Here is a 26,989-nt window from a genome sequence, read left to right on the forward strand (position 1 = left end):
CTAGGGTTCCCTTTTCTCCACATCCTCATCAGTACATGTTGTTTGTTGATTTGTTGATGATGGCCATTCTGCCTGGTGTGAGGTGGTATCTCATTGTGGTTTTTATTTGCACCTCTATGATGGCTAGTGATGTTGAGCATTCTATCATATGCCTACAGACCTTCTGTATAACCTCCTTGGAGAAGTGTTTATTCAGGTATTTTGCCCATTTTTTAATCAGGCTGTCTGTCTTCTTGGTGTTGAGATATGTAAGATCTTTATATATTTTGGAGATCAATTGCTTGTCTGAGGTATCATTGGCAAATATATTTTTCCATATGGTTGTTTCCCTTTTCATCTTGCTGATGTTTTCTTTTGCTGAGTAGAAACTCTTTAGTTTGATGTAGTCCTGTTTGTTTATTTTTTCCTTTATTTCTCTTGCCTTAGGAGATGTATCAGTGAAAATATTGCTACATGGGATAACTGAAAATTTCTTGCCTATGTTTTCCTATAGGGATTTTATGGTGTCATGGTTTACATTTAAGTCTTTGATCCATCTTGACTTTATTCTGGTGTATGGTATAAGTTGGTGGTCTAATTTCATTTTTTTGCATGTCACTGTCCAGTTCTCTCAGTGCCACTTGTTGAAGAGGCTCTTCTCACTCCATTTTATGTTCCTTCCCCCTTTGTCAAATATTAGTTGACCATATAGACTGGGGTTTATTTCTGGGCTCTTTTCTATTCCATTGATCTATATGTCTGTTCTTACGCCAGTACCAGACTGTTTTGATTACCGTGGCCTTGTAGCATATTTCAGTATCAGGTATTGTGATACCTCCTACTGTGTTCTTCTTCCTTAAGATTGTTGTGGCTATTTGGAGTCTTTTTTGGTTCCATATAAATTTCTGAAGTATTTGTTCTAGGTTTGTGAAATGTGGCACTGGTATTTTAATAGGGATTGCGTTGAATCTGTAAAGTACTTTGGGTAGTATGGATATTTTAATGATGTTGATTCTTCTCATCCATGAACATCGTATATGCTTCCTTTTATTTATATCTTCCTCAATTTGTTTCTTCAGTGTTATGTAGTTTTGTGAGTATAGGTATTTTACATCCTTGGTTAAGTTAATTCTGAAGTACTTCATTTTTGTTGTTGCTATAGTAAATGTGCTTATATCGAGTTTCAAGCTCTGATATTTTATGTTGGTGTACAAAAATGCCTTTAATTTCTGAATATTGACTTTGTACCCTGCTACTTGCCAAATTCACTTATTAGGTCAAGTAGCTTTTTTGTGGAATCTTTAGGGTTTTCTGTGTACACTATCATGTCATTTGCAAATAATGACAGTTTTACTTCCTCTTTTCCAATTTGGATGCCTTTTATTTCTCTTTCTTGTCTGATTGCTGTGGCTATAACTTCCAAGAATATGTTGAATTGGAGTATAGGGAGTGGACATCCTTGTTACTGATCTCAGGGGAATGCTTTCTGTTTTTGCCCACTGAGTATGATGTTGGCTTCAGGTTTATTATATATGGCCTTCATCATTTTGAGATATGCTCCCTCAATTCCCATTTTGCTGAGTGTTTTCATCATAAATGGGTGTTTTACTTTAGCAAATGCTTTTTTAGCATCTATTGATATGATCCTGTGGTTTTTGTCTTTAATTTTGTTTAGGTGGTGTATTATATTTGTTGATTTGTGAATATTAAACCATCCTTGCATCCCTGGGATGAATCCCACTTGATCGTTGTGTATGATCATTTTAATGTGTTGCTGGATCCAGTTTGCCAGTATTTTGTTGAGGAATTTAACATCTATGTCAATCAGCAATATTGACCTATAGTTTTCTTTCTTTATTGTGTCTTGACCTGGTTTTGGAATTAGAGTAATAGTGGCTTCATAGAAAGAGTTTGGGAGTCTTCCCTCTTCTTGGATTTTTTGGAATAGTCTGAGAAGGATAGGAGTTAGTTCTTTCCTAAAGTTTTTGTAAAATTTGTCTAAGAAGCCATCTGGTCCAGGGCTTTGTGTGTCGAGAGTTTTTTTTTATTACTGCTGCAATTTCACTAGTTGTTATTTGTCTTTTCAAGCTTTCTGCTTCTTCTTGATTCAGTATTGGAAGATTATATGTTTCAGATATTTACCCATTTCATCTAGGTTGTCTAATTTCTTGTGATACAATTGTTCATAATAATTTCTTACAGTCCTTTGCATTTCTGTGGTATCGATTGTGATTTCTCCTCTTTCATTTCTGGTTTTATTTATTTGAGTCCTTTACCTTTTTTCTTTTTCTTTTTTGTTTAGACTATATAGAGATTTTATTTTAGAAAGATAAAAGATGGAGGTGCATTTGGCATTTTTAATTTAGGTTTGTTTTATTTAAGTTTAATGTTAATTCCATGCTGTGTTTCAGTAAGAGCAATACAGATTCTGTATTTGTAGCTCCAGTCAGATATTCAGCAGTACAAATTAGCTTCAAGTTATGCATACTGCACAAAAGAGGTTGAGCGAGTGAAGGAGGTGGGGCGTAGTGGAGAAGGAAGGAGAAGAAACAAAGAACTGAACACGCATGCAGGCCTTTCCATACCACCTTCAATGCCAACCTGCTTCAGAGGGAGAGTAAAAGTAGGCAAGAATGAGAAACCACGGATTGTTGAACTGTTACCAGTACCATGCTTTTCAGCAACATTTTAGCAGAGTTTGAAACACTTTTTACAGCAAAACCATTACAACAAACTCCCCAAACCTTTAACCACCTCAAGCTAACACCCAATTAATTTTAAACTGGTATAAAATCTAACTTGAACAATTAGAAAAAGGAAAAATGATACCATTATGCCTCTATAGTGTGGTCAACCTCTTTCTTAGATGCTTGCTTCACCTAGAAATATAATGGCTTTCAAATGTAATTTCTATTTCTAATGGTTACCTTGCCACATTTGGCAGGAAATAATACAGTAATGCTGAAAAAGCCTCTATACAGTACTGTTAGTGTCTTAAAGAACCTAAAAGCTGGACCAGTAAAATTCACAGAAATTCACTCTTGCCTTTAAGAACTTTTGAAAACTGTTTTTAAAAAAACCAGCAGGGCAGGAACCTAAATTCTGAGACCAAATGTAAAAGTCAGATTTGGTGGTTCTCAGTGACAATGGGGGGAACTTCCAAGGGGGATGGGATGGAAGGAGTGGAGGTGATCAGAGGTGGTTTCTCTTGTTGGCCTTTATGTCTCACTTACTTTCATCTTCCACATCCTGCAGCGCTGCTTTATTGTGCTCTTCAGCGTCATCCTGCATGTCTGAAGTCCTTAGTGTCAGATTATCATGTAACAACTGCATGATAAGTGTAGAGGTGTAGAGTCTTTATAGCTTTCTTCACTCAGTGTATCCAGTTCTGCAATTGCATCATCAAAAGCTGCTTTTGCCAACCTGCAGGCATGGTCAGGGGAGTTAAGAATTTCATAGTAGAATACAGAAAAATCAAGAGCAAGACCTAAGCGAATTGGATGCGTTGGTAGAAGTTCTGTCATTGCAATATCACTAACAGCTTTATAAGCCACTAGGCTGTTCCCTGCATCCTCCTTCCTGTCATTTCCTGTGGAAAATTCAGTCAAATACCTGTGGTAGTCCCCTTTCATTTTATAATAGAAAACCTTGGACTCACCAGTGTTAGCTGCTGGAATAAGGTGTTTGTTTAGTACATCCAGAATGTCACTACAGATTAACTTTAGTTCAGTCTCAACCATTTGCCGATATTCCTGAATCATTTTAAGTTTGTTTTCTTCTTTCTGTTCAATGCTGCTGATTATTCTCCAGGAAGCTCTTCTAGCTCCAATCACATTTTTATATGCAACGAAGAGGAGGTTTCTTTCCTCAACTGTCAACTCCACATCCATACCTGCTACTTTCTTCATTGATTCCACCATTTCGTCGTATCACTCAGCCTGCTCGGCCAGCTTTGCCTGGTACACCAGATCCTCCCAATCATCTATAGCGACAGCGGCTCTGGCAGGGTCTGTGAGATGGATGGAAGCAGATAGCATCTCCGACTCTCTCAACCTCTTTCTCCCTCTCTTTTTTTCTTGATGAGCCTGATTAAAGGCTTGTCAATTTTGTTTATCCTTTCAAAGAACCAGATCCTGGTTTTATTGATCTTTTGAATTGTTTGTTTAGTCTCTACGTCATTTAATTCTGCTCTAGCTTGATGATTTTTTTCCTCCTACTCGCTCTGGGCTTTGTTTGTTGTTGTTTTAGTTCTTGTAGGTGTTGGGTTAGATTTTTTATTAGAGACTTTTTCTATTCTTTTTAGGTAGGTCTGTATTGCTATGAACTTTCTTCTCAGAACTGCTTTCGCTGTATCCCATAGGTTTTGGGTGGTTGTGTGTTCATTATCATTTGTTTCCAGAAACTTTTTGATTTCTTCCTTGTTGTCATTGTTAACCCATTCATTATTTAATAGCATGTTATTTACTCTCCATGAGTTTGAGTGTCTTTGAGTTTCTTCCTTGAGGTTGATTTCCAGTTTCAAGGCATTGTGATCTGAGAAGATGCTTGATATAATTTCAAATTTCTTGAATTTGTTGAGGCTTGTTTTGTGTCCTATCATTTGGTCCAGCTTTGATAATGTTCCATGTGCACTTGAAAAGAATGCATATTTTGCTTCTTTGGAGTGAAAAGTTCTATATATATCAACTAAGTCCATTTGATCTAGAATGTTGTTCAATGCCTTAATATCCTTGGTGTTTCTTTGCTTTGAAGATCTGTTCATTTCTGACAATGAGGTGTTAAATTCCCCTACTATGAGTGTGTTGCTGTCTATATGCTTCCTGAAGTCTTTCAAAATTCTTCTTATATATTTGCTTGCTCCCATGTTGGTTGCATATATGTTTTCAAGAGTTATATCTTGTTGATGGCTTTTTCCCTTAAGTATTATGAAATGTCCCTTTTTTCTCTTTTTATGGCCTTTGCTGTGAAATCTGTTTTGTCTCCTGCAAGTATTGCTACCCAGGGTTTTTTTCCATGTCCAGTTGCTTGAATATTTTTTTCCATCCCTTCACTTTCAGTCTGTGTAGATCTTTTGTTCAAAGTTTGGTCTCTTGTAGACAGCATATGTGGCTCATGCTTTCTAATTCATTCAGTTACCCTATGTATTTTGATTGGTGCATTTAATCCATTTACATTTAAGGTTATTATTGATAGGTACTTATTCATTGTCATTTTTTTTCCTTTGTACTTGTGTTCCTCTCTGTCTCTCTCTGTTTCTTCATCTCCTTAAAGCAGACCACTTAGCATCTTTTGCAATGCTGGTTTGGTGGAGATGTATTCTTTTAGCCTTCTTTTGTCTGGGGATCTCCTTATTTCACCTTCCATTTTGAATGAGAACTTTGATCGGTAGAGGATTCTTGGTTGTGGGCCTTTGTTTTTCATTGCTTGGAATATTTTTTGCCATTCCCTTCTGGCTTGTAGTGTTTCTGTTGAGAAATCTGATGATAGCCTTATTGGAGCTCCCTTGTATGTTATTAGCTGTTTCTCTGTTGCTGCTTTTAGGATTCTCTCTTTGTATTTCAATGTTTCCATTTTAATTATGATGTGCCTTGAAGTGGGCCTCTTGGGGTTTGACTTCATTGGGGCCTCTGTGCTTCCTGGACTTGCATGACTTTTTCTGTCATCAAGTAATGGAAGTTTTCTGTCAGTTTTTCAAACAGGTTTTCTATACCATGCTCCTCTTTTTCTTCTTCTGGTAGTCCTATGATACGAATATTGTTATGTTTCATGTTGTCCTTCAGCTCTCTTAAAACCTCTTCATTTGTTCAGTCCTTTTGTTTTGTGGCACTGTCTGGGAGTTTTTTCTACATTGTCCTCCAGCTCACTGATTCGATTTTCTGCTTCCTCTAGCCTGCTTTTAAGTCCTTCTAGGGTGTTCTTCAATTCAGAAATTGTATTCTTCATTTCCTCCTGGCTTTTATTGATAGCTTCTATGTTCTTTTTCATGCTGATGTAATTTTCAGTAAGTTCTTTGTAGTTTCCCTGGAGTTCCTTGTAGTTTCCCTGGAGTTCCTTGTAGTTTCCTTGGAATTCTTTGTAGTTTTCTTTGAGCTCGCTGAGCTCATTGAGCTTCCCTCTAATCTATGTTTTGAATTCCAGGTCTGATAGTTTGATTTCCTCTATTTCATTTAGCACTCTTGCTGGATATCCCTCCTTTCCTTTCAATGGTGGGTTGTTTCCCCATCTTCCATTTTTGTGACTCTTCTTGTTTCCTGTTGCTTCTTAGATTGATCCGCAATTCTTGGATCTGCTCCTGGTAGCATCAGATCGTGTACCAGTCTTTGCCTAAGCAGCCTGTCGGAAACCACCAGAAACCTACTGCCTTTGTCTGTCTCTTTTAGTTGTTAATCTATTCAATCTGTGATCAGCCATCAGACTTAAGCACTGAGGATGGGGCAGATTAATACCTGCAGGAGGGGCTTTTGCTTCCCCTCAGGCTTATGCCACTTGGAGGGGAATGGTTTGCCTGCTGTATGAGGAATGAGTCAGCACTGGGACCCAGTTGGCTGCTCCCTCAGCTTTCTCCTCAAAGCCACCACCCCAAATTCTCACCAAGCATCTCTAGTTCTCTCTGGCTTCCTCTGCTTGAGCCCAGGGTAAGTGGGTCCCAAAATATTTTTATACATAATGCATTTAGGAGCTCTTTGTCTCCAGCTGTTTCTTTCAGGCCAGCAAAAAAACCTATGGCTTTGCGCTTTTCACAGCTGGATTCTATTTTACTTTTCACTCTCTTTCTGTAGGCTGGGAAGCCCTTCTGGGGGTTTAGACCCTACTCTTCTCAGGGGGAACCCTTGCCTGCTGAGCTGTTTCTCAGTCCCTTCAGCTGCCACCCATGAGCCCAGCCAGCCCTTTCGTATTTCTGAACTTCCTACCAGTCATGTTGTGATGAAGCAGCCTTTTCTGTATCTCCGTTGTTTTAAGACTTCTTTTTAGCTAGTGTTGAGTTGATTATTTCAGATCATTTCTTCACAATTAAGTTATAATTCCAGATTTGCTTTGGCAGGAGGTTAGTGTATGTTCCATTTACTCCTCTGCCATCTTGGATCTCCGCCAGTCCTTTCTTGCCTGCAAAGTTCCTTTTGAGAACTCAGCTGAGAGTCTTATAGGCACCCCACTTGTAGGAAACTCTCTGCTTGTCTCTTTCTGCTTGAGAATTCTCTCTTTATCTTTAACCTTTGGCATTTTAATTATGATGTGTCTTGGTGTGGTCCTTTTTAGGTCTCGTTTTTTTGGGACTCTCTGTGCTTTCTGAAATTGTATGTCTATTTCCTTCACCAAATTTGGAGAGTTTTCCTTCATTATTTTCTCACATAAGTATTCAATTTCTTGCTCTTCCTCTTCTTCTTCTGACATGTCTATGGTCGGATGTTGGCATGTTTAAAGAGTTCCCAGAGGTTCTTAAGCCTCTGGTAATTTATTTCAATTCTTGTTTCCTCATTCTGTACTGGTTGATTATTTTTTTCTTCCTTATGTTCCAAAACATTGATTTGAATCCCGGTTTTCTTCCCTTCACCATTGGTTTTGTGTGGATTTTCCTTTGTTTCATGTAACATAGCCTTCACTTCTTCTCTTGTGCATTTGCCATACTTAAGCATATCTTTCAAGCCTGTGAGCATCTTTATCACCAGTATTTGAACTCTTCATCTGTTAGGTTGGCTATCTCCTCATTTGTTAGGTTGGCTATCTCCTAATCACTTAGTTCTCCCACTGGAACTGTCTTTTGGACCATACTTCTCTGTCTCCTCATCTTGACAGGCTCCTTTGTTTGTTTGCCTCTGCATCTTAGGGAGAGCTGTCATTCCTGTTACATTGTAATGACCAGATTAATATGGCTTTTAAGTTCAGAAAAGGGAGATAGGACTTTAGACTCCAAAGTTTAGAAGTCCATTATCATCATAGTTGTTATCAACACCATCAATATCATCCAGCTTTTATTGAGAACCCCCAAAAGGCCAATTACTATATCTCATTTAGTCTTCAATCTCATCCCATGAAGTAGTTATTAATACTCCTTTTTACAGATAGAAAAGTTTTTACTTCCAAGACTTAGATGTTAAGTAAATTTTCAAAGTTTACCCTGCCCTAATGAAGTATCATAGAAGGATTAATTCTGGGTCCTTACTATCACACACCCTAAATCATCTCTCAAATCCATCAGAAAAGTCAAATAAAATGTCTCTATGTTCAAAATATATCCTCAATCCTTCCATGCTCACCCAGCCACAGCTAGCACCCTGGTTGTGCCACCATCATCCTGGACCCGGGCTAGTGCAGCAGCCTCCTAACTAGAATCTCCACTTCCACTTGTGCCCTTTACAATCTACTCTTCACACAGTAACTGGAGTTAACCCTTAAAAAGACAAGTCATCCTCTTCCTCAAAGCTCTCCAGTGGCTTCTCATCACACTTAACATAAGCTTCAATGTTATTTCTAAGTTCTGCACAGCTCTGGCTGTGTCTTTGTCTTCAGTTTCTAGCTCTCTCCCTACTACTTCAATCCAGTCACATGAACTTCCTACTGTTGTTTCAACACACCAAGAATGTCTGCATCTCAGAGCATTTGCCCCAGGCTGTAATGTTTGCCATCCAGATAGTCACATGACTATTCTCCCTTTAATCACATTTATGTGCAACGGAAATCTGCTCATGAGGTCTCTTCTGTTGTATGTGGTGGTGGAATTTTAAAAAGATTTTATTTATTTATTTTTAAATAGAAGGGAAGGGAGGGAGAGAAACATTGTTGTGTGAGAAAAACATTCAATGGTTGCCTCTCATATGTCCCAAACTGGGCATCTGGCCCACAATGCAGGTGTGTGTCCTGACAAGGGGTCAAACTGGAAATTTTCTGGTTTGCAGGCTGGAGCTCAACTCACTGAACCATACCAGCCAGGGCTGATGGTGGAATTTTAAAGAAACCCACGTGTTTATCATTAGGAAAATGAATTAGTTAAATAAGGTAGATGCATACGATGGGATAATAAGAATAAAAAAGAATTAGAAAACCAGTTCTCCAAGCAGAAACATGGAAAAAGCAAGAAAATATGGTGCTTTGTGAAAAAAGTAATAATTAACACAATATCATTGATTCAAATTAAAACCACATGACCAAATACTACATGTTCTGTGAGGATATATACTTGCTTCAGGGCATATATTGAATATGGGGAGGAAGGAAATAGGAGAGTGAGTCAGAAAAGAAAGGCCTTCTCTGAACACTCTATTAAAACAGTTCCATTGCTATTCTCTATCTCCTTAACCTTCAGAGTGTCAATTTCCATATGGCATTGCTTAATGTATTTATTTGTTAATTTGTTTATTGCTTTGCCTCCTCCTTTAGAATATAAATTGTAGCAGGACAGGCTTTTTGTTTGGTTTACCAGATGATCTCCTGTGTCTAGGTCAGTGTTTAACACATAGTAAGTGTTAAGTAAATTTTCAGAAATGAATGAATTTATCCTCACATTCAAGGGAAAAATTGAGATTTTATTTTTTATAGATGAGAAAAACAAGGTTAAATAAAGGATCTGGAAGGTGAAGGGCCAGATTTTTAATAAATGTTTCTGATTTCAAGCCTTGTGCTATTTTCATTCTATCACACCAGTCTCCCTAAAATCATATGGAAACACCTTACATATTGAATAGATCACATAGCAATATTTGATATATAGAAATAGCATTGAATAATAGATTATTCCCCAAGAATTTAGCTATGTTGTTAAAACATTACAGAAAACATTTAAAAAAGATAATACTTGCAAATATGGGCACACCAGTGATTCATCTGTAAATGTTGTTGAGAAAGTTATTACTCATATAATAGGTGGGTAGATAATCTTTCTAAGCTGACTGGCATTTGATTATTTACATTTAAAAATACTTGATATTTTGATCTTTTTCCATGTAAATCACAGTTAAGAAAATGTTGATAACACCCCTGATTAAGGTCAGAGCATACTTTGAAGTAATTGTATTTTACCAAAAAATATATTGTGCTTGATTGAAAAGTATATCGTGCAGAAGGAGGATTCTAAATTATGAAAGAGGAAGCAAACTCCAGCTATACTTGCCATTAATCACAGATATTTAAATAAAAAAATCTCACACAAGGATATGTTTATTAATTTTAGAGGAAAAGGAAGGGAGAGAGAGAGATGGATGTGAGAGAAAAACATCAATCGGTTGCCTCCCATACATGCCCTGACTAGGGATCAAACCCACAACCTTTGGTTGTATGAGATGATGCTCTAACCAACTGAGCCACTTGGCCATGGCAAGCAGAGATATTTAAAAGGCTCAAGGTGTTAAATTTTTTTGAAGCATCATTCCTAGCTTTCCTTTTCTCATCATTTCTGTAATTTGTGAGTTTTATTTCCACAGGTTATTCTAATGAACCAGAAGCTCTCCCTAATGGCCACACCAAATGTCACAGTTAACCCAGGAATAATAAGCCACCTGAACAATTAATTGACAGCCAGAACTCAAATCTGCAGGAATTTCTTCAAACTCAAAATTCCAGATTTTTAATTTAATAATTGTAAATGATCTGTCTCTACCCAGATGCTTATTTCTGATTTTGTGTATAGTCACAAGACATGGATATAATGTTTCTTTCTCCCTCATTGCTGACAGGTCACTGTAGACATCGAAGATGAGAATGATGAAGCACCTGTCTGCACACCCTCTCTATATAAGGCAGTCATTTTCGACAATGTTGTTGCTGGGACAAACGTCAATGGTTTCAAACTAAACTGCCACGACAAAGATTCACAGGATTTTGAAATGCACTTTGAGATAGTTTCTGGTAGATAATTTTATTATTTTAATCATGAGCATGTGTTAAATTGACATTAGTTATACCCTCTGAAATGATACAAGTTTAGAAATAACTTTATGAAGATTAAGCTTTCATACTTATGGCATTAAGTTTCCTTAAGGAACACGTTTCACTTCCACATACCCAATCTAATTCCTCTTGTGGAACTATCAGTGATTTCAGTGATACTTGACAATGAAGAGACTTTGGACCCTCATGGGAAACACTGAAGGTTAAGTTCCAATAAATTAAGTCTGCTGTCCTTATTGCTGGCTGAAAACAGCAGCCTCCTTTCCATATAATGGCAATGCAGATTCTTGAACATAGATGTTTTCAATTGTATTGTTGTTGGAGACACAAAGATCCATATCAACTTTGCTCATTATCTTGTGACATATGAAATAAACTTATTGGAGACCAAATTTTCACTAAAAGATGAGTACACAGTAGTGTACAAGACAATACAGATCTTACATTCATGGAACTTACTGTTCATTAAACTAGTAGTAACATCAACAATTATTAAATTACAAAGTATGAAAAGTTCTATTAAGGAAAATTACTGCATATCATGAGACAGTATAATGAGGAGAAATATACCTAAAGTATGGATGTCAGATCTGCTGTCATGTATCTGAAAGAATGGGAGTGTGAATGCCAGTAAACACTTTACTTAAATTATAAGGACGAATTAAATGTCTGTTTCTCTCACTAGATGATAGGGGGACTATGTACATGTTGTTTACAACAGTGTCTCCAAGACCATTGAGACTGGACTTGAAACTTAGTAGGAGTTAAATAGATATTTGTGGCCCATATGATATTGATCTATACTAAGCTGAAGGTGGAAATAAAATTTCTCAGAGTGGGAGTTAAAGGAAGAGGAATAAATTAAGATAGAATAATGTGATAATAGCCTGATGTTTGCTGACCTTATATGGGGACTCATGATCTTAATCTTTAAACAATTCTTTTTCTAATTAACTGAATTTATTACTTACTTGATTTCAATTTATTATGAGCCTTGTATAGATGTAAGAATTCAAAAAATAATAGAAATTTTATTTATTTGCATGTATTGTGTTTCAAAAAACTATGTATGGCAGCTTGATAAGACCTTTTAATATATCTCAAAATAGTTATAACTTTAAAATTATCCCCTTTAAAGGAAATGAGAATCATCATTTTGGATTTGACCCAACTCGAGGTTCAAATACTCCAAAATTAATTGTGAAGAATCCTTTTAACTTTGAATCTGGAGCTGAATTGCAGCGGCGGTACCATCTCGTGGTGCACATAACTGATGACAACCTGAAATATGGCAAAGCCACCAAGCCCAAGACAGGCACTGCTATTATAGATATTTATGTGACCAGGGCCAATGTGCCACCTCCTCCAACCATCAGTTCTGAAGTAAAGAGTTATGGAATTTAATTTGGGTCTCTGTGTGGGAAATAGTCTCTTGTAAATTTGAGTTTTATCTAGAAAAGCTAAAAGGCTTCTTAGGGCATCACCTTACCCTGCATGCTCACTTGCTCACTACCCACCCACCCACCAGGCCACATTTTAGAGTGTTCATCTGTGAGTATAAACTGTGAATGTAAACCATGGGTGAGAGAGAATTTATGATGATTGCAGGTGGAGAATAGTGGACCCCTGATGAGCTAATTACGTCTGAATGGTCTGAAAGTCCTGCCCACAAGAAAGGCCCACTAGTCAATGAAATATAACAGTTAAAAATCTCCACAAATGCGCATGTGTAAATATTGTTTTCCTGTGGTCATGTTATTTATAGTAATGTGTACCTGCCATGTGGCAGGCACTGTACTACATAGCTTATATTCATCATTTCATCTAATGTTTATCCAGTCCTATGAAGTTTAGCAGATTCTTTAGTATTTTATTATTTCAAAAATAGATAAGCAAAGCCTCTACAGGACTCCAGAATGGCCTTTGAGTCACCCAAGTGTAAAGTATGTTCAGTAGACTGTAGTGTATTTTAGTGTTTTTTATGCTTTGAAAGAGAGTCATTTTTTTACAACATGGATGATAAATCTTTCCACCAGACTATTTGATTTTCAAGAACACACTGCTTTCCTAAGCTGCACTAAAGGGTTTATCCAGTGTAGAGTAGATAATAGAGGCATACAAGCCTAAAAAACCCTAGATATCATCTAGTTCAACCTCTTGATTTTATAGGTGAGAAAACTGAAGTCAAGAGGAGAAATGTTTTTGCTCAAGTTCACAATCATTGCATGCAGTTCAAGTTTTCAGATCCTTAAATTAGTGCCTTCTCTAGTCCTGAGTGTTCCTCAGTATTGCCTGTGTTATATACAAAAATTCATATATCGAAGTTAATACCCTTTTGTCTGTATAGGACCACAGCTCTATACTGATGTTACCATTTGAAAACAGATACTCTCTGAAAACATAAACTAATGCTCTGTTTCCTTTGAAATAATACTTCTCAGCAAAGAAAAGGCCTGACCATTGTGCACACAGCTATCAACACCTACACATCCAGTGACTGGTACATTCCTTTCATCTTCACTCTGATGGCTGTTTTCTTTGCTGGGTTGTTTTCCTGGGTATGTTTTCTGCTTTGGAGATACGGAAAAACTATGGAGTGCTGTCAGAAAATGGCCAAGGAGGTCTCCAAGCCCAAACCCAAGTATGTGATTTTTCTTTCTAAGCATCTGATGTTTATAAAGAGTTGAAATCAGTTGAGGTTTGGTGATTTTACCCTCAGGGGTTCTGCCTAAGTGCCTTTGAGGGACACAGAAGAAAGTACTGGGGATGGTCCCTTTCACCTTGGCTCCAAACTGCTCTATCTTTAAAAACCAGCAAAAACATATCCTTGGATTCTACCTTAGAACATCTGAAACAGGTTTTCTGTGAGAATATAGATCAATTGGTGAGCAAACAAGCCAAACAACTCCCCATATTATTTTGAGTCAAGTAGTTCATGGGTGGGTGTTTGACAACCACTGGGGACTAGCTGAGAGATATGTGATAAATCCAGGTGCCCTCTCCACACTTGTTTTGAATTTATGTGAAAGCTGGGCAGAGGCCAAAGAAATGGAGAGAAAATGCAAGTGCAAATGCTTTCATCCACCCAAAACTAGTTCTTTAAGGGACAGAAAATCATGGCCTCAAAAACAGAGTTGATAATAAATTTGTATTAACTAAGCAGAGGTAATTATGATTCAGTGATGGGAGGTGATGATGGTTAATGAGATCAGTTTATTATTTGTCATACAACACATTTTTTAAAAGATGGGAATGAGAGAGATGTGATCATAGTCATGAGCTTCAAAAATTGAGGTTTATTTTTTGCTATGTGGTAGTATACTGAAGCTGATATTTTGTCAAATTTTATTTTCATACAGCGTAATCAATTATATTGGAGGTAAGATGATTATTATGAATTCTGTAATTTTAAAAAGCCACTTATCAGATACCTGCCATTTGTTTGTTTGTTTATTTATTTATTTATTTATTGAACAGGAGATAGAAATCAAATGGAAAAGATTGTCACGGAAAACAGAAATAAAAAACTAGAGGTATTAACAGTAAGTAAATTTTTATTTTCCTTCTATAGTAGAAGAAAGAGGAGTACATTTTCTCTATAATTATTGTTCAATAAAAAGTTCTTCCACATAGATGTATGGTAAATTTACCCAAGCATCATAGAAAGGAAATAAAATGATTTCAATTTGTCTGCTTCTGTTGAATTTCTGTGTATTACAAAACTGAGATTTCAGATCCAGTCTTAGAATCTGGCTTTGGTCAAAATTTGCTGCAAATATTGTATGTGTATTCAACAAAAACAACACTAGACAAATGAAAATACAGCATTATTTACCATTTCTTAAAAATAAGATCTAGATTTGAAAATAGATTATATATATGAAAAGCTGAATAAATTCTCCAACCCTGGAGTTTCTTAGCAGATGGTAAAATCTACATCTTAGAGAAGAGAAATCTTGAATTGACTGATATTCACTAAAGGATCCATTTGAACAACTGTACAAGGTTATAGCTGTTCCAGGAAATATAAATGTGGAGAACAAAGAAAAGGTGATTTTAGTCTCCATCTCCCCTTTTTACTCTCTACCTGCTGCTCCATTAACAATGGATAGCTCCATCTGAGTCCTGACTGATCATGACATTGTTTCACAAGCTGGTTCTCTTTCGATGCTCCCTTCAACTGCCTTTTCCTTTCTGAAGCTGATGCCAACCAATATCACATGTATTTGTGTGCACAGACCAGGTGGCTTACACAACAGATATTTATTTTCTCCATGTTCTAGAGGTTAGAAGTCTCAGAAAGTGCTGGCAAGTTTGGAGTCTCCTGAGGTCCCTCTCTTTGGCTTGCATATGGCTGCCTTCTCTCTATGTCCTCACATGAACATTTCTCATCTCGTTTTTATAGCGACACCAGTAATATTAGATTAAGACCAAACCATATGACCTCATTCTACCTTAATCACCTATTAAAAGGCCCTATCTTTATTTTTTTCTTTTTTAAATGTATTTTTAAATTGTTTTTCTATTACAGTTGTCCCAATTTTTCCCCCATTCCTCCTCCCCCCAAGCATGCCCACCCATTCCCTACAGTCAATCCCCACCTCATATGTGTATGTCCATGGGTTATTTATACTAATTCCTTAACTAAACCCTTCCCCTACTTACCCCCCTTCGTTCCCTCCCCTCCTCCCATCTGATAGCTGTTACTCTGTTCCTTGTTTACATGCCTCTGGTTCAGTTTGGTTCATTTGTTTGTATTGTTCATTAGTCTCCTGTATTAGCTGACAACATATGGTATTTTATATTCATTGCCTAGCTTATTTCGCTCAACGTAATTCTCTCTAGTTCCATCTATGTTATCACAAATGGCAGGAGTTTCTTCTTTCTTTCTGCTGAATAGTATTCCATTGTGTAAATGTACCACAGTTTTTTAATCCACTCATCTACAGATGGGCACTTAGGCTGTTTCCAGCACTTGGCTATTTTAAAGAACACTGCTATGGACATAGGGGTGTGTAAGTTCTTTTGATTTGGGGTTTCAGGATTCTTCAGGTATTATCCTAGCATTGGAATTGCTGGTTCAAAAGGCAGTTCCATTTTTAGTTTTTTCGAGGAAATTCCATATTGTTTTCCATACTGGCTGCACCAGTCTGCATTCCTACCAACACTGTACTAAGGTTCCCATTTCTCTACATCCTCACCAGCACTTGTTGTTTGTTGAATTGTTGATGATGGCCATTCTGCCTGGTGTGAGGTGGTAGCTCATTGTGGTTTTTATTTGTACCTCTCTGATGGCTAGTGATATTGAGCATTCTTTCATATGCCTACAGACTCTTTGTAAATCCTCCTTGGAAAAGTGTTTATTCAGGTCCTTTGCCCATTTTTTAATTGGGCTGTCTATCTTCTTGGTGTTGACGTGTGTAAGTTCTTTATATGTTTTGAAAATCAATCCTTTGTCTGAGGTTTCATTGACAAATATGTTTTCTCATATGGTTAGTTCCCTTTTCATCTTGCTGATGATCTTTTTTTTTTTTTTGTGCTGAGCAAAAACTTTTTAGTTTGATGTAGTCCCATTTGTTTATTTTTTCCTTTATTTCCCTTGTCTTAAGAGATATATCAGTGAAAATATTGCTATGTGGGATAACTGAAATTTTTCTGCCTATGTTTTCCTTTAGGACTTTTATGGTGTCATGGCTTACATTTAAGTCTTTGATCCAACTTGAGTTAATTCTGGTGTATGCTTTAAGTTGGTGGTATAGTTTCATTCTTTTGCATGTTCCTGTTCAGTTCTCCCAGCACCATTTGTTGAAGAGGCTCTTCTCACTCCATTTTATGTTCCTTCCCCCTTTGTTTAATATTGGTTGACCATATAGACCTGTGTTTATTTCTAGGCTCTCTTTTCTATTCCATTGAACTATATGTCTGTTCTTATGCCAGTACCAGACTGTTTGATTACAGTAGCTTTGTAGTATAGTTTGGTGTCAGGTATTGTGATTTCTCCTACTATGTTTATTTTCCTCAAGATTGTTGTGGCTATTAAGGGTCTTTTTTAGTTCCATATAAAGTTTTGAAGTATTTGTTCTAGGTCTGTGAAATATGTCATTGGTATTTTAATAGGGATTACATTGAATCTATAAATTGCTTTTGGTAGTATGGACATTTTAATGATGTTGATTCTGCCCATCCATGAACATGGTATATGCTGCTATTTATTTGTATCTTCCTTAATTTATTTCTTCAGTGTTATGTAGTTTTCCAAGTACAGGTCTTTCTTCTCTTTGGTTAAGTTTATTCCTAGGTACTTTATTTTTCTTGTTGCTCTATTAAAAGGTTTTTATTTTTTCTAGTTTCTATTTCTGGTATTTTATTGTTGGTGTACAGAAATGCCTATGATTTCTAAATATTGACTTTGTACCCTCCTATTTTGCCAACTTATTAGGTCGAGTATTTTTTTCATGGAGTCCACAGGGTATTCTATGTACACTATAATGTCATCTGTAAATAATGACTGTTTTACTTCCTCTTTTCCAATTTGAATGCCTTTTATTTATTTATTCTTGTCTGATTGCTGTGGCTAGAACTTCCAAGACTATGTTGAATAGGAGTGGAGAAAATGGACATCCTTGTCCTGTTCCGGATCTTCGTGGGAATGCTTTCAGTTTTTGTCCATTGAGTATGATGTTGGCTTCAGGGTTCTTCTATATGGCCTTTATTATGTTGAGGTCTGCTTTCTCTATTTCCATTTGCTGAGTGTTTTCATCATTTATGGGTGTTATACTTTATCAAATGCTTTTTCAGCATCTATTGATATGATTATGTGGGTTTATTTTTTCATTTTGTTTATGCGGTGTATTATGTTTTTTGATTTGCAAATATTAAACTATTCTTGCATCCCTGGAATGAATCCCACTTGATCGTGGTGTATGATCTTTTCAATGTGTTGCTGGATCCAGTTTGCCAATATTTTGTTGAGGATTTTAGCATCTATTCATCAGTGATATTGGCCTGTAGTTTTCTTTTTTTGTTGTGTCTTGACCTTGTTTTGCAATTAAAGTAATACTGGCTTCATAGAAAGAGTTTGGGAGTCTTTCCTATTCTTTATTTTTTGGAATAATTTGAGAAATGTAGGTGTTTATTATTCCCTCAGTGTTTTGTAAAGTTTGCCTCTGAAGCCATCCAGTCCAGGGCTTTTGTGTGCCGGGAGTTTTTGATTATTGCTTCAATATCACTAGTTGTTATCAGTCTGTTCAGGCTTTCTGCTTCTTCTTGATTCAGTTTTGGAAGATTATATGTCTCTAGAAATTTGTCCATTTCATCTAGGTTTTCAAGTTTCTTGCCATACAGTTGTTTGTAGTAACTTCTTACAATCCTTTGTATTTCTGTGATATTGGTCATGATTTCTTCTCTTTCGTTTCTGATTTTGTTTATGTGGGTTCTCTCTCTTTTTTCTTGATCAACATGGCTAAAGGCTTGTCGATTTTGTTTTTATTTTTAACAAACCAGTTTCTAGTTTTGTTGATCTTTTTCATTGTTTGTTTAGTCTCTATGTCATTTAATTCTGCTCTGATCTTGACGATTTCCTTCCTTCTACTCGCTCTGGGCTTTGTTTGTTGTTGTTCTAGTTCTTGTAGCTGTAGGATTAGATTTTTATTTGAGATTCTTCTATCCTTTTCAGGTAGACCTGTATTGATATGAGCATTCCTCTCAGGACTGCTTTTGCTGTGTCACATAGGTTTTGGGTTTTTGTGCGTTTATTATCATTTGTTTCCTGAAACTTTTTTATTTCTTTCTTGATGTGATTGTTAACCCATTCATTATTTAATATCATGTTATTCATTCTCAATGAGTTTGAATGTCTATGAGTTTTTTTTCCTTGAGGTTGATTTCTAGTTTCAAGGCGTTGTGATCTGAGAAGATGCTTGATATAATTTTAATTTTCTTGAATTTGTTGAGGCTTGTTTTGTGTCCTAGCATGTGGTCCATCTTTGATAATGTTTCATGTGCACCTGAAAAGAATTTATATTTTGCTTCTTTGGGGTGAAAAGTCCTATATATATCAACTAAGTCCATTTGCTCTCGAGTGCTGTTCAATGCCTCAGTATCCTTGGTATTTCTTTGCTTCGAAGATCTGTCCATTTTCACAATGGGTGTTAAAGTCCCCTACTATGAGTGTGTTGTTGTTGATATCCTTCTTGTAGTCTTCCAAGATTTTCCTTATATATTTGGGTGCTCCTATGTTGGGTGCATATATTTTTCCCAGAGTTATATCTTGTTGATGGCTTTTTCCCTTAAGTATTATGAAATGTCCCTCTTGTCTCTTTTTATGGCCTTTGCTGTGAAATCTGTTTTGTCTCATATAAGTATTGCTACCCCAGCTTTTTTTCATGTCCATTTGCTTGGAATATTTTTTCCATCCCTTCACTTTTAGTCTGTGTAAATCTTTTGTTTTGAGGTGGGTCTCTTGTAGAGAGCATATATGTGAGTCATGCTTTTGTATCCATCCTACTACCCTAGGTATTTTGATTGGATCATTTAATCCATTTACATTTAATGTTGTTATTGACAGGTATTTATTTATTTCCTTTTGTACCTGTGTTCCTCTCCCTCTCTCTTTTTCTTCTTTTTCCTAAAGCATTCCGTTTAGCATCTTTTGCAATGCTGGTCTGGTGAAGATGTATTCTTTTAGTCTTCCTTTGTCTGGGAAACTCCTTATTTCACCTTCTATTTTGAAAGAGAACCTTGCTGGGTAGAGTAGTCCTGGTAATAAGCCTTTGTTTTTCATTGCTTGAAATATTTTTTGCCATTCCCTCTGGCTAGCAGTATTTCTGTTGAGAAATTAGTTGATAGTCTTATCGGAGCTCCCTTGTATGTTATGTACTGTTTCTTTCTTGCTGCTTTTAGGATTCTCTCTTTGTCTTTGAATGTTGCCATTTTAATTATCATGTGCCTTAGAGTGTGCCTTTTTGGGTTCATCTTCATTGTGACCCTCTGTGCTTCCTGTACTTGGGAGATTTTTTTTCATCAAGTTAGGAATATTTTCTGTTAATACTTTTTCAATCAGGTTTTCTAATCCATGCTCCTCCTCTTCTTCTTCTTGTATCCCTATCATATAGATATTGTTTCATTTTATGTTGCCTTGGAGTTCTCTTAAACCCTCTCATTATTTTTCAGTCTGTTTTTTTTTTCCCCCATTGGGAATTTTATCTACATTGTCCTCTAACTCACTGATCCAGTCCTCTCTTCATTTAGTCTGCTTTTGATTGCTTTCACTGTGTTCTTCAGTTCAGAAATTGTATTCTTCATTTCTTCCTGTTTCTTATTGATAGTTTCTATGTCCTTTTTATTTTTATTTTTTGCTGGTGTAGTTCTCAGTAAGTTCCTTGTAGCTTCTCTGGAGTCCTTTGTAGTTTTTCTTGAGTTCTTTGTAGTTCCCCTGGAGTAGTTCATTTTAGTTTTCTTTGAGTTGATTTCATTGAGCTTCCTCATTACTATTGTTTTCAATTTCTTCTCTGATAGTTTGCTTGCCTCTATTTTATTGATCCATCCTTCTGAGAATTCCTTCTTTCCTTTTGGTGGGGTATTGTTTGTGTTTGGTGGGGTGTTATTCTACCTCCGCATTTTGGGTGGCTGGTCTTGTTTGTTTCTGCTTTTTAGATTTATCTGCTTTTATTTTCTGTCTTTGTGGAGTGATCTTCTGTGGTCGGAATCTGTGTGATTTGGTGGTGCAGACTCCTTGATCTACTTAACTTGATGCTCCTGGGATGCCCTTTATGCCTTTTATTTGGACTCTTTAGTAGTATTTTGATTTTGTTTGTTGTGTTGCTCTTTGATGGGTCCTTCCTTTAAATTAGCTGACTGAGAGTCACTCTGCCCACTTCTGACAGTTGTTGTGCTGCACCTGGCTGATGCCTCTTGGGGATGAGTAGTCTGCTTATGAGATTTCTCCCACAGCACTAACGTTGAATCTACCCTGTGGTCTGGTCTGCTGCTCCTCCAGTTTTTTTTCTCTACAACCAGCATCCGAAGTTTTCCAAAGCTCCTCTAGTTCATTTCACCTTCTTTCAGCTGCAGCCCAAGTTGAGCATCGCAAGTGCACTTTTTTCTGCCAGCTGGCAGTTGGGCTGTGGTGGTTGATGGGCCTCTATCTTTAAATACAGTTACATTTTGATGTGCTGCAGGTTAGAGCTTCCATATATGAAATCTGAGGGAACACAATTCAGTTGATAACACTTCCCATCCAAGGTAAAAGACTTCACATCAATAAAAATATCTAACTTGAGGGAAGACATGGTGAGTGGACAGATGTGGGGGCTGGGGCTGGGAAGAGACAAAAATAGGAAGAAAATTTTGAACCCATGTCACTAGCCCTCTGCATTAGAAAAATGAGGTAATTTATAAGAAGTTACCTGCTCAAAGTACTCAACATATGTCAGTTAATTTTATCAAGCTGACTTTATTGCTAACATTTTGTGTGTTTTTTTTAAAGGAAGCTGTTGTGTATGAGACCATATTTGATGGAGAAGCTATTGACCCAGGTATGGTGTGACTTAACTTTTAAATTAGCTCATTTTGACTATTTGGATGCCAGTGTTGGGCCTGAGGCCACTTAGCAAAAGTCTCAGGGTATAGCAAGGCAAGCCACTGGGTCCTTCAGATATTTGCAGTGGGATGGAGTCTCAGGAAGTCATCTTGGTGAAGCTAGTGTAGTTCATCAAGCTAACGCAGATTAATATTTTGTGTTTGTGGTGGGAAGAGAGATGGCGCCCATCGGCCTCAGAGCAGATGGCTCAACATGGTGACGATGGCAGTCATCCCTCCAACCCTGGCCCCAAAGCCACACAACTCAGTTTTTTTCTGCATGTCTCTGATAACCCCCTTTACTCCCAGGGCTGCTGTTCCTCTGTTGGACCCCAGTATGAGTGTCTATGAGCAAGAGTTTGTGTATTAGCTCTTTAAGAGGTTGCCTGGATTTCCAGATGCCTTCATCTCCCTTGGAAAGACAGAATTCCTGCTTTTTTTCACAGCCAGATGTTATGTGGGCTCCTTTTCCTGGCACTGGTGTTCCAGATTGAATAGCTCAGCATGGGGCTGAGACCCCTCACATCTTATTGGGACCCCTGAAGCTGAAATATTCCTCTGATTATCAACTGCCACACTTGGGTTTGGGGCCAGCCAATTTGAGGCCTCTGTCCCTCCTACAAGACTCGATGTGGCTTCTTTGTATCCTCAGTTATAGGACTTCTGTTCAGCTAGTTTTCAGGTAGTTATCCAAGTTGATTGTTTATAATTTAATTGTAATCTTAATGTCATCTTGGGAGTTGGTGAATGCAGCTGCTATTTACTCTGGCACCTTGACTGGAACACCCCACTTTTTCGTCATGTAATCTCAGGGCCTCTTCATATCATCTTTCAAGCATATGGAGTTCCAAGGGATAGGAAAGTGAAGTAGCCAGTTTCTTGAAGCCTGTGCCTGGAGGTGGCACAGTGTCATACTCACCACTTTCTATTGGTTAATCCAATCATTTTACGGAGATTTAAAAAGAGATTCATATATTTCAAGCAAAAAACACAGGAGACTTCCAGCCAAGATGGAGGCCTAGACTGACATGCTCTGACTCCCTCCACAACTAAGAAGGAATACAATTACTGCAAACCAGAAATAACCAGAAGTTCTAGAAAATAAATGGAAGTCCAATGTATGAAGTTATAAAGAAGTGGTGCTCGTTAGGATGAGTAAGAGGGGCGAAGCTGGGGAGGAGATTTCAAGCTGTGCTGTCTGCGGCAGCAGCAGTCATGGAGGCAAGAGAGCAGAAAGCACAGACACCTGTATTTAGGGGGAGGCGAGAAGTGCCTGGGGAGAACCCCCGCCTGCAGACTAGACCCATCAGCTTGCAATTCCAAAGCTGGGGAAGGCAGACCTCCATTGCCTTGGACTGTGAGGCCTGGAGGGAGTGGGGATGGAGGAGGAGGCTGCCGGTCTCTCAGCAGAGAGTGAACGGCAGGAATCCACCTTGGACCCCCACCCCTGCTGAAAATGCCACAGTTTGGTGAGATGGGTTCCTGGTTGTGACGCGTGCACAGGTCTCTGCCCCCTATAGTTTAGGAGGTGTTACAGCCCTGGCCAGGAAGCATAGGTAAACACAAAACTGTTCAGGATGGCACAAATCATGACAGAGATCCCAGTGATGCAGCTGACCAGACAGCAAATATCTAATCTAATGAAGCAGCAGATAGGAAATCTTTCTGAGGCACAGTTCAGAGCTTTGGTTATAAAAATGCTTATAGACCTAACAGCAGATCTTAAACAAGATGGGGAAGGAATGAAAGCTAGTCCTGCTGAAATGATCAAAAACACATACAAAAGTAGTGGTGAGGGCAAGAAAAGCAGGGATCAAATCAACAAATCAAAACATAGGGAAGGAACAAACAATCAACCAGTGCCAAAAAAGGAAATGGGAAGAGAGGAAAATGAGGAGAGGCTCAGAAACTTATTGGACAGCTATAAGTGGGCCAACATTCGAATCATAGGGTTGCCAGAAGGTGAAGAAGAAGAACTAGAAATTGAAAAATTATGTGAAAACAAAATGAAGCAGAACTTCCCTAACTTGGGGAAGGAAATAGACTTACAGGTCCAGGAAGCACAGAGAGTTCCAAACAAACTAGACCCAGGGAGAACTACACCACAACACATTATAATCAAAATGTCAAAAATTAAGGATAAAGAGAGAATCTTAAGAGCAGCAAGAGAAAAGAAGAGAATTACGTACAAAGGGGTCCCAATAAGACTATCAGCTGATTTCTCAAAAGAAACTGCAGGCAAGAAGGGACTGGCAAGAAATATTCAAAGTAATGAAAAGCAAAAACCTACAACCATGATTACTCTATTCAGTGAAGCTGTCATTCAGAATAGAAGGGCAGAGAAAGTGCTTCCAGGACAAAGTAAAACTGAAGGAGTTCATCAGGTCCAAGCCACTGTTATATAAAAATGTTAAAGGGACTGGTTTAGGAGAAGGAGGATCAAAACTATGAACATTAAAATGAAAACTGTATTACAACAACCAACAACAGAAGCTAGGGAATTGAAACAAAGGCAGACTAAGTAGACAACAAGAGTGGGAAAAGAATTATAGGTATGAAGAACATTTTTGGGGGAACTCAGTGGGGAGGGGGAAGGAGATAAAGGGAGGGAGTTGGTACAGGAATTAAGAAGCATAGTAGGAGGGAGTGGAGTGGATAGGAAGATGTAGAGAAGAACTATATGCAGCTTTCCTTCTTTCCTTCCTCCCTCCTCCTTCTCTCTCTCCCTCTCTCTCTCCCTCTCCTCCCCTCCCCTTCCCTTCCTTCCTTCCTTCCTTCCTTCCTTCCTTCCTTCCTTCCTTCCTTCCTTCCTTCCTTTCTTCCTTCCTTCCTCCAACATGTTACAAGATCATTAGAGTAATTGCACTTCAATGAAAAACTTTGCAATATCAAGGGGACATGATTCCATGTTATTTAATTTTACTTTTCATTGTTTTTGAGCTTTTCTATGACTGCAAGTTGTAGTAACTGACAGCAATGTGAAGTAATTCTTGTTTATAGACATGTAGAACTGGCATAAAATCATTGCTGCCATTATGCTATTGGACAAAGAAGTCTCGGGGCCTATTTTGAAGAAATAAACTCATTTTCTTAATGAAAAAAAAAGAGAACTATATGCACAACTAATGGACATGGACTGAGGCGGGGGACAACTAGTGGGAGGGGAGGTCACTGAGTGGAGGGGAACAAAAGGAAAAGAAATTTGGACAATGTAATAGCATAAACAATGAAACATATTTTAAAAAATAGTCTACAGTAATAAAGTATTATATTTCTAAGTGCTTAAAAAAAAAGACACACATATATTTCACTTCACAAGGAATGAGAGTGAAAAAATTTGTGGCCATCATTAATCAACCACAACATATATAGGCCAGATAGGTCAATGGATTTGTAATTCCTGGTCTAAAGATTTATCTCTTATTAACTTTGAAGTTGTACAGCAGATCATTCTTCCATTTTATAAGATATTTCAGAAGTTCTTTTTTTTTCCATGCATTTCTTCTCTAAAGAAGGGGGAAGTATAGAAAGTCATTGGAGGTATTGGTAAAGCCCTGGATGTCCATTAGAAGATTTGGGTTTGAGTGTTGACATAACCACTAACATTCCATGTGAACCTGAGTCTTTCTTTTTTCCAGCTGAAAATCAGCTTAATACTGTGGGCTTTGCTTGTTACATGGGATTATTGTGATGTTTAAACATCAATGAGTTTAGACCAACCAATGCATTTGGCTTTTTTTGAAACTGGATATTTGATTTGTGACCACTCATCAATTAGTCTTCAAGTTCCAGCATGCACTAATTGAGTGATGGTATAGATATTTTGGTGGAAGGAGGTGTTTTTTTAGGGAAGTGCATTGTCCTCCCTAGCACAGTGTCCCTGGCAAAAAAAGAAGCACTTTTTTAATTAATGAATTTTTTGAGACCTAACTTAGCACAATGAAGTGTTACATGACACTTACAGAAGAGAAATATTTTAAAATAAAAATGTTTTGCTGTATGTGTTCAGACATACTATCATTTATCTAATATTCTGTGCAACCCAGAATGTGATACATAAGCATTGTTTTAGTCATAAAGCCTAATCTAAGTAAAAGAAGACATGGGCTCCTCCCCTAGATGGTTAGTAGCTAGACACCCTGGATTCAAATCTAGGTCTCATTGGAAACTTACTTAATATCTCTGTGCCCCAGTTTCCTCATCTCTAAGATGTGGCTCATAATATGTATGATGCCACAAGGATGTCAAGTGGATTAAATAAATTGATATATTAAAACAGAGTCTGGTATGTAGTAAATGCTATAGAAGTAAGTTATTATTATTTTGTATTATTGTTATTATTATTATTTTATTTATTAATTATGTTCTAGACACCAAAGAAACAATAATTTGTTGACTTTCTACTATATCATGCCCTACTTACCCTGTTTCTTTTCTCTTGAATATTACTATATTTCATTATTGATTCTGTAAAAGGCTGGTGGATTAAACCTCAGACACTGTGTAAGGCATATCACTTGAGGAGCAATTAAAAAATAGTTTGACATGTTCTTTTTTTAAATGTTTGATTTAAAAATAATTGAAGATTCACAAGAAATTGAAAAAAAGTACAGACAGGTACTTTGCACCCATCACCTAGCTTCCCCCAAATGCAACATTTTCCATAACTACTGCACCAAAACCAGAAAACTGACATTGGTCAATGAATTGGACTACAGACTATACTCAGTTTTGTACATATGACTAGTTTTGGCATGCACTAATTTTTTAATATGTCTGTGTGAGTAATTCTATGACATTTAATCACCTAAATAGATTCATATGGCTACTACCACAGTCAAGATGAAAAACCATTCCTTCACCACAGAAGAGCTCTCTAGTGTTAAAGGGGCAATTTTTAATGCATGTGAAATCACATACTGCTTCAAGTTTTGCTTATAGTTTTTCTTTTGGTAGCAGAGTAAAGCTTGAAAAGACCAGAAACTTGTTGCTATGTTGGATATATAACAAATGCTCAATAAACACTTTGTGAGATGAACAAATGCTTTGTGAGTTCATTGTAATTCACTTTCCCTGTATGTTGTGTTCCTTCCACAGTCTCTGGGAATGTGTATGAATATAACAGCAGAACAGGTGCAAGAAAGTGGAAGAAGCCCCTCAGGCACCAGGAGTCATCCTTGGCAAACACGTACTCCCTCCCAGAGTCCCATCCTTCTGAGGAGTCCACATCCTTAAGAATTCCCATGCAGGAGTAGCATTTTTTGGTGTTTCTGAATAATTGATTTATGTATGTGTATGTTACTCTGATGGCAACATTTTCTTGGCTATCTAAAGTTAAATTATATATGCGAAGCCCAGCTTCTTTGTTTATAGCTTTCTATAATCTTCCAGTTCTGGGTGTCTGGGTGAGGGCAGCAGGACTGATTGACCTTGAATCTCTAAATATGCTTTGCTGAAAACTACAGACTAAATTGATATATGTTCACTGTCTGACTTTTCCCAGTGAAAGGTGTGCTTGTTATTACTGGATACTTTGTTTTGCTCACTCCTT

At 37.4% G+C, this 26,989-nt stretch overlaps 1 protein-coding gene and 1 pseudogene across 1 annotated transcript in view; one reads left to right on the forward strand and one right to left on the reverse strand.

Moving 5' to 3' along the window:
- LOC150004748 (cadherin-related family member 3-like) overlaps positions 1–26,693 on the forward strand; it is a 126,035-nt gene extending 99,342 nt beyond the window's left edge. Inside the window, exons 13-19 of the mRNA XM_090284924.1 lie at positions 10,647–10,818; positions 11,999–12,243; positions 13,302–13,501; positions 14,220–14,239; positions 14,338–14,402; positions 21,347–21,395; positions 26,536–26,693. Coding sequence (XP_090141050.1) covers positions 10,647–10,818; positions 11,999–12,243; positions 13,302–13,501; positions 14,220–14,239; positions 14,338–14,402; positions 21,347–21,395; positions 26,536–26,693 — 909 coding nt within the window. The remainder of the gene's footprint in view (positions 1–10,646; positions 10,819–11,998; positions 12,244–13,301; positions 13,502–14,219; positions 14,240–14,337; positions 14,403–21,346; positions 21,396–26,535) is intronic.
- On the reverse strand, positions 3,205–4,016 carry LOC150004749 (14-3-3 protein epsilon pseudogene; annotated as a pseudogene).
- Positions 26,694–26,989: the final 296 nt, after the last annotated feature.

Source organism: Furipterus horrens, unplaced genomic scaffold, assembly GCF_987537825.1.
Source record: "Furipterus horrens unplaced genomic scaffold, mFurHor1.1.pri manual_scaffold_7, whole genome shotgun sequence".
Classification (NCBI taxonomy): domain Eukaryota; kingdom Metazoa; phylum Chordata; class Mammalia; order Chiroptera; family Furipteridae; genus Furipterus; species Furipterus horrens.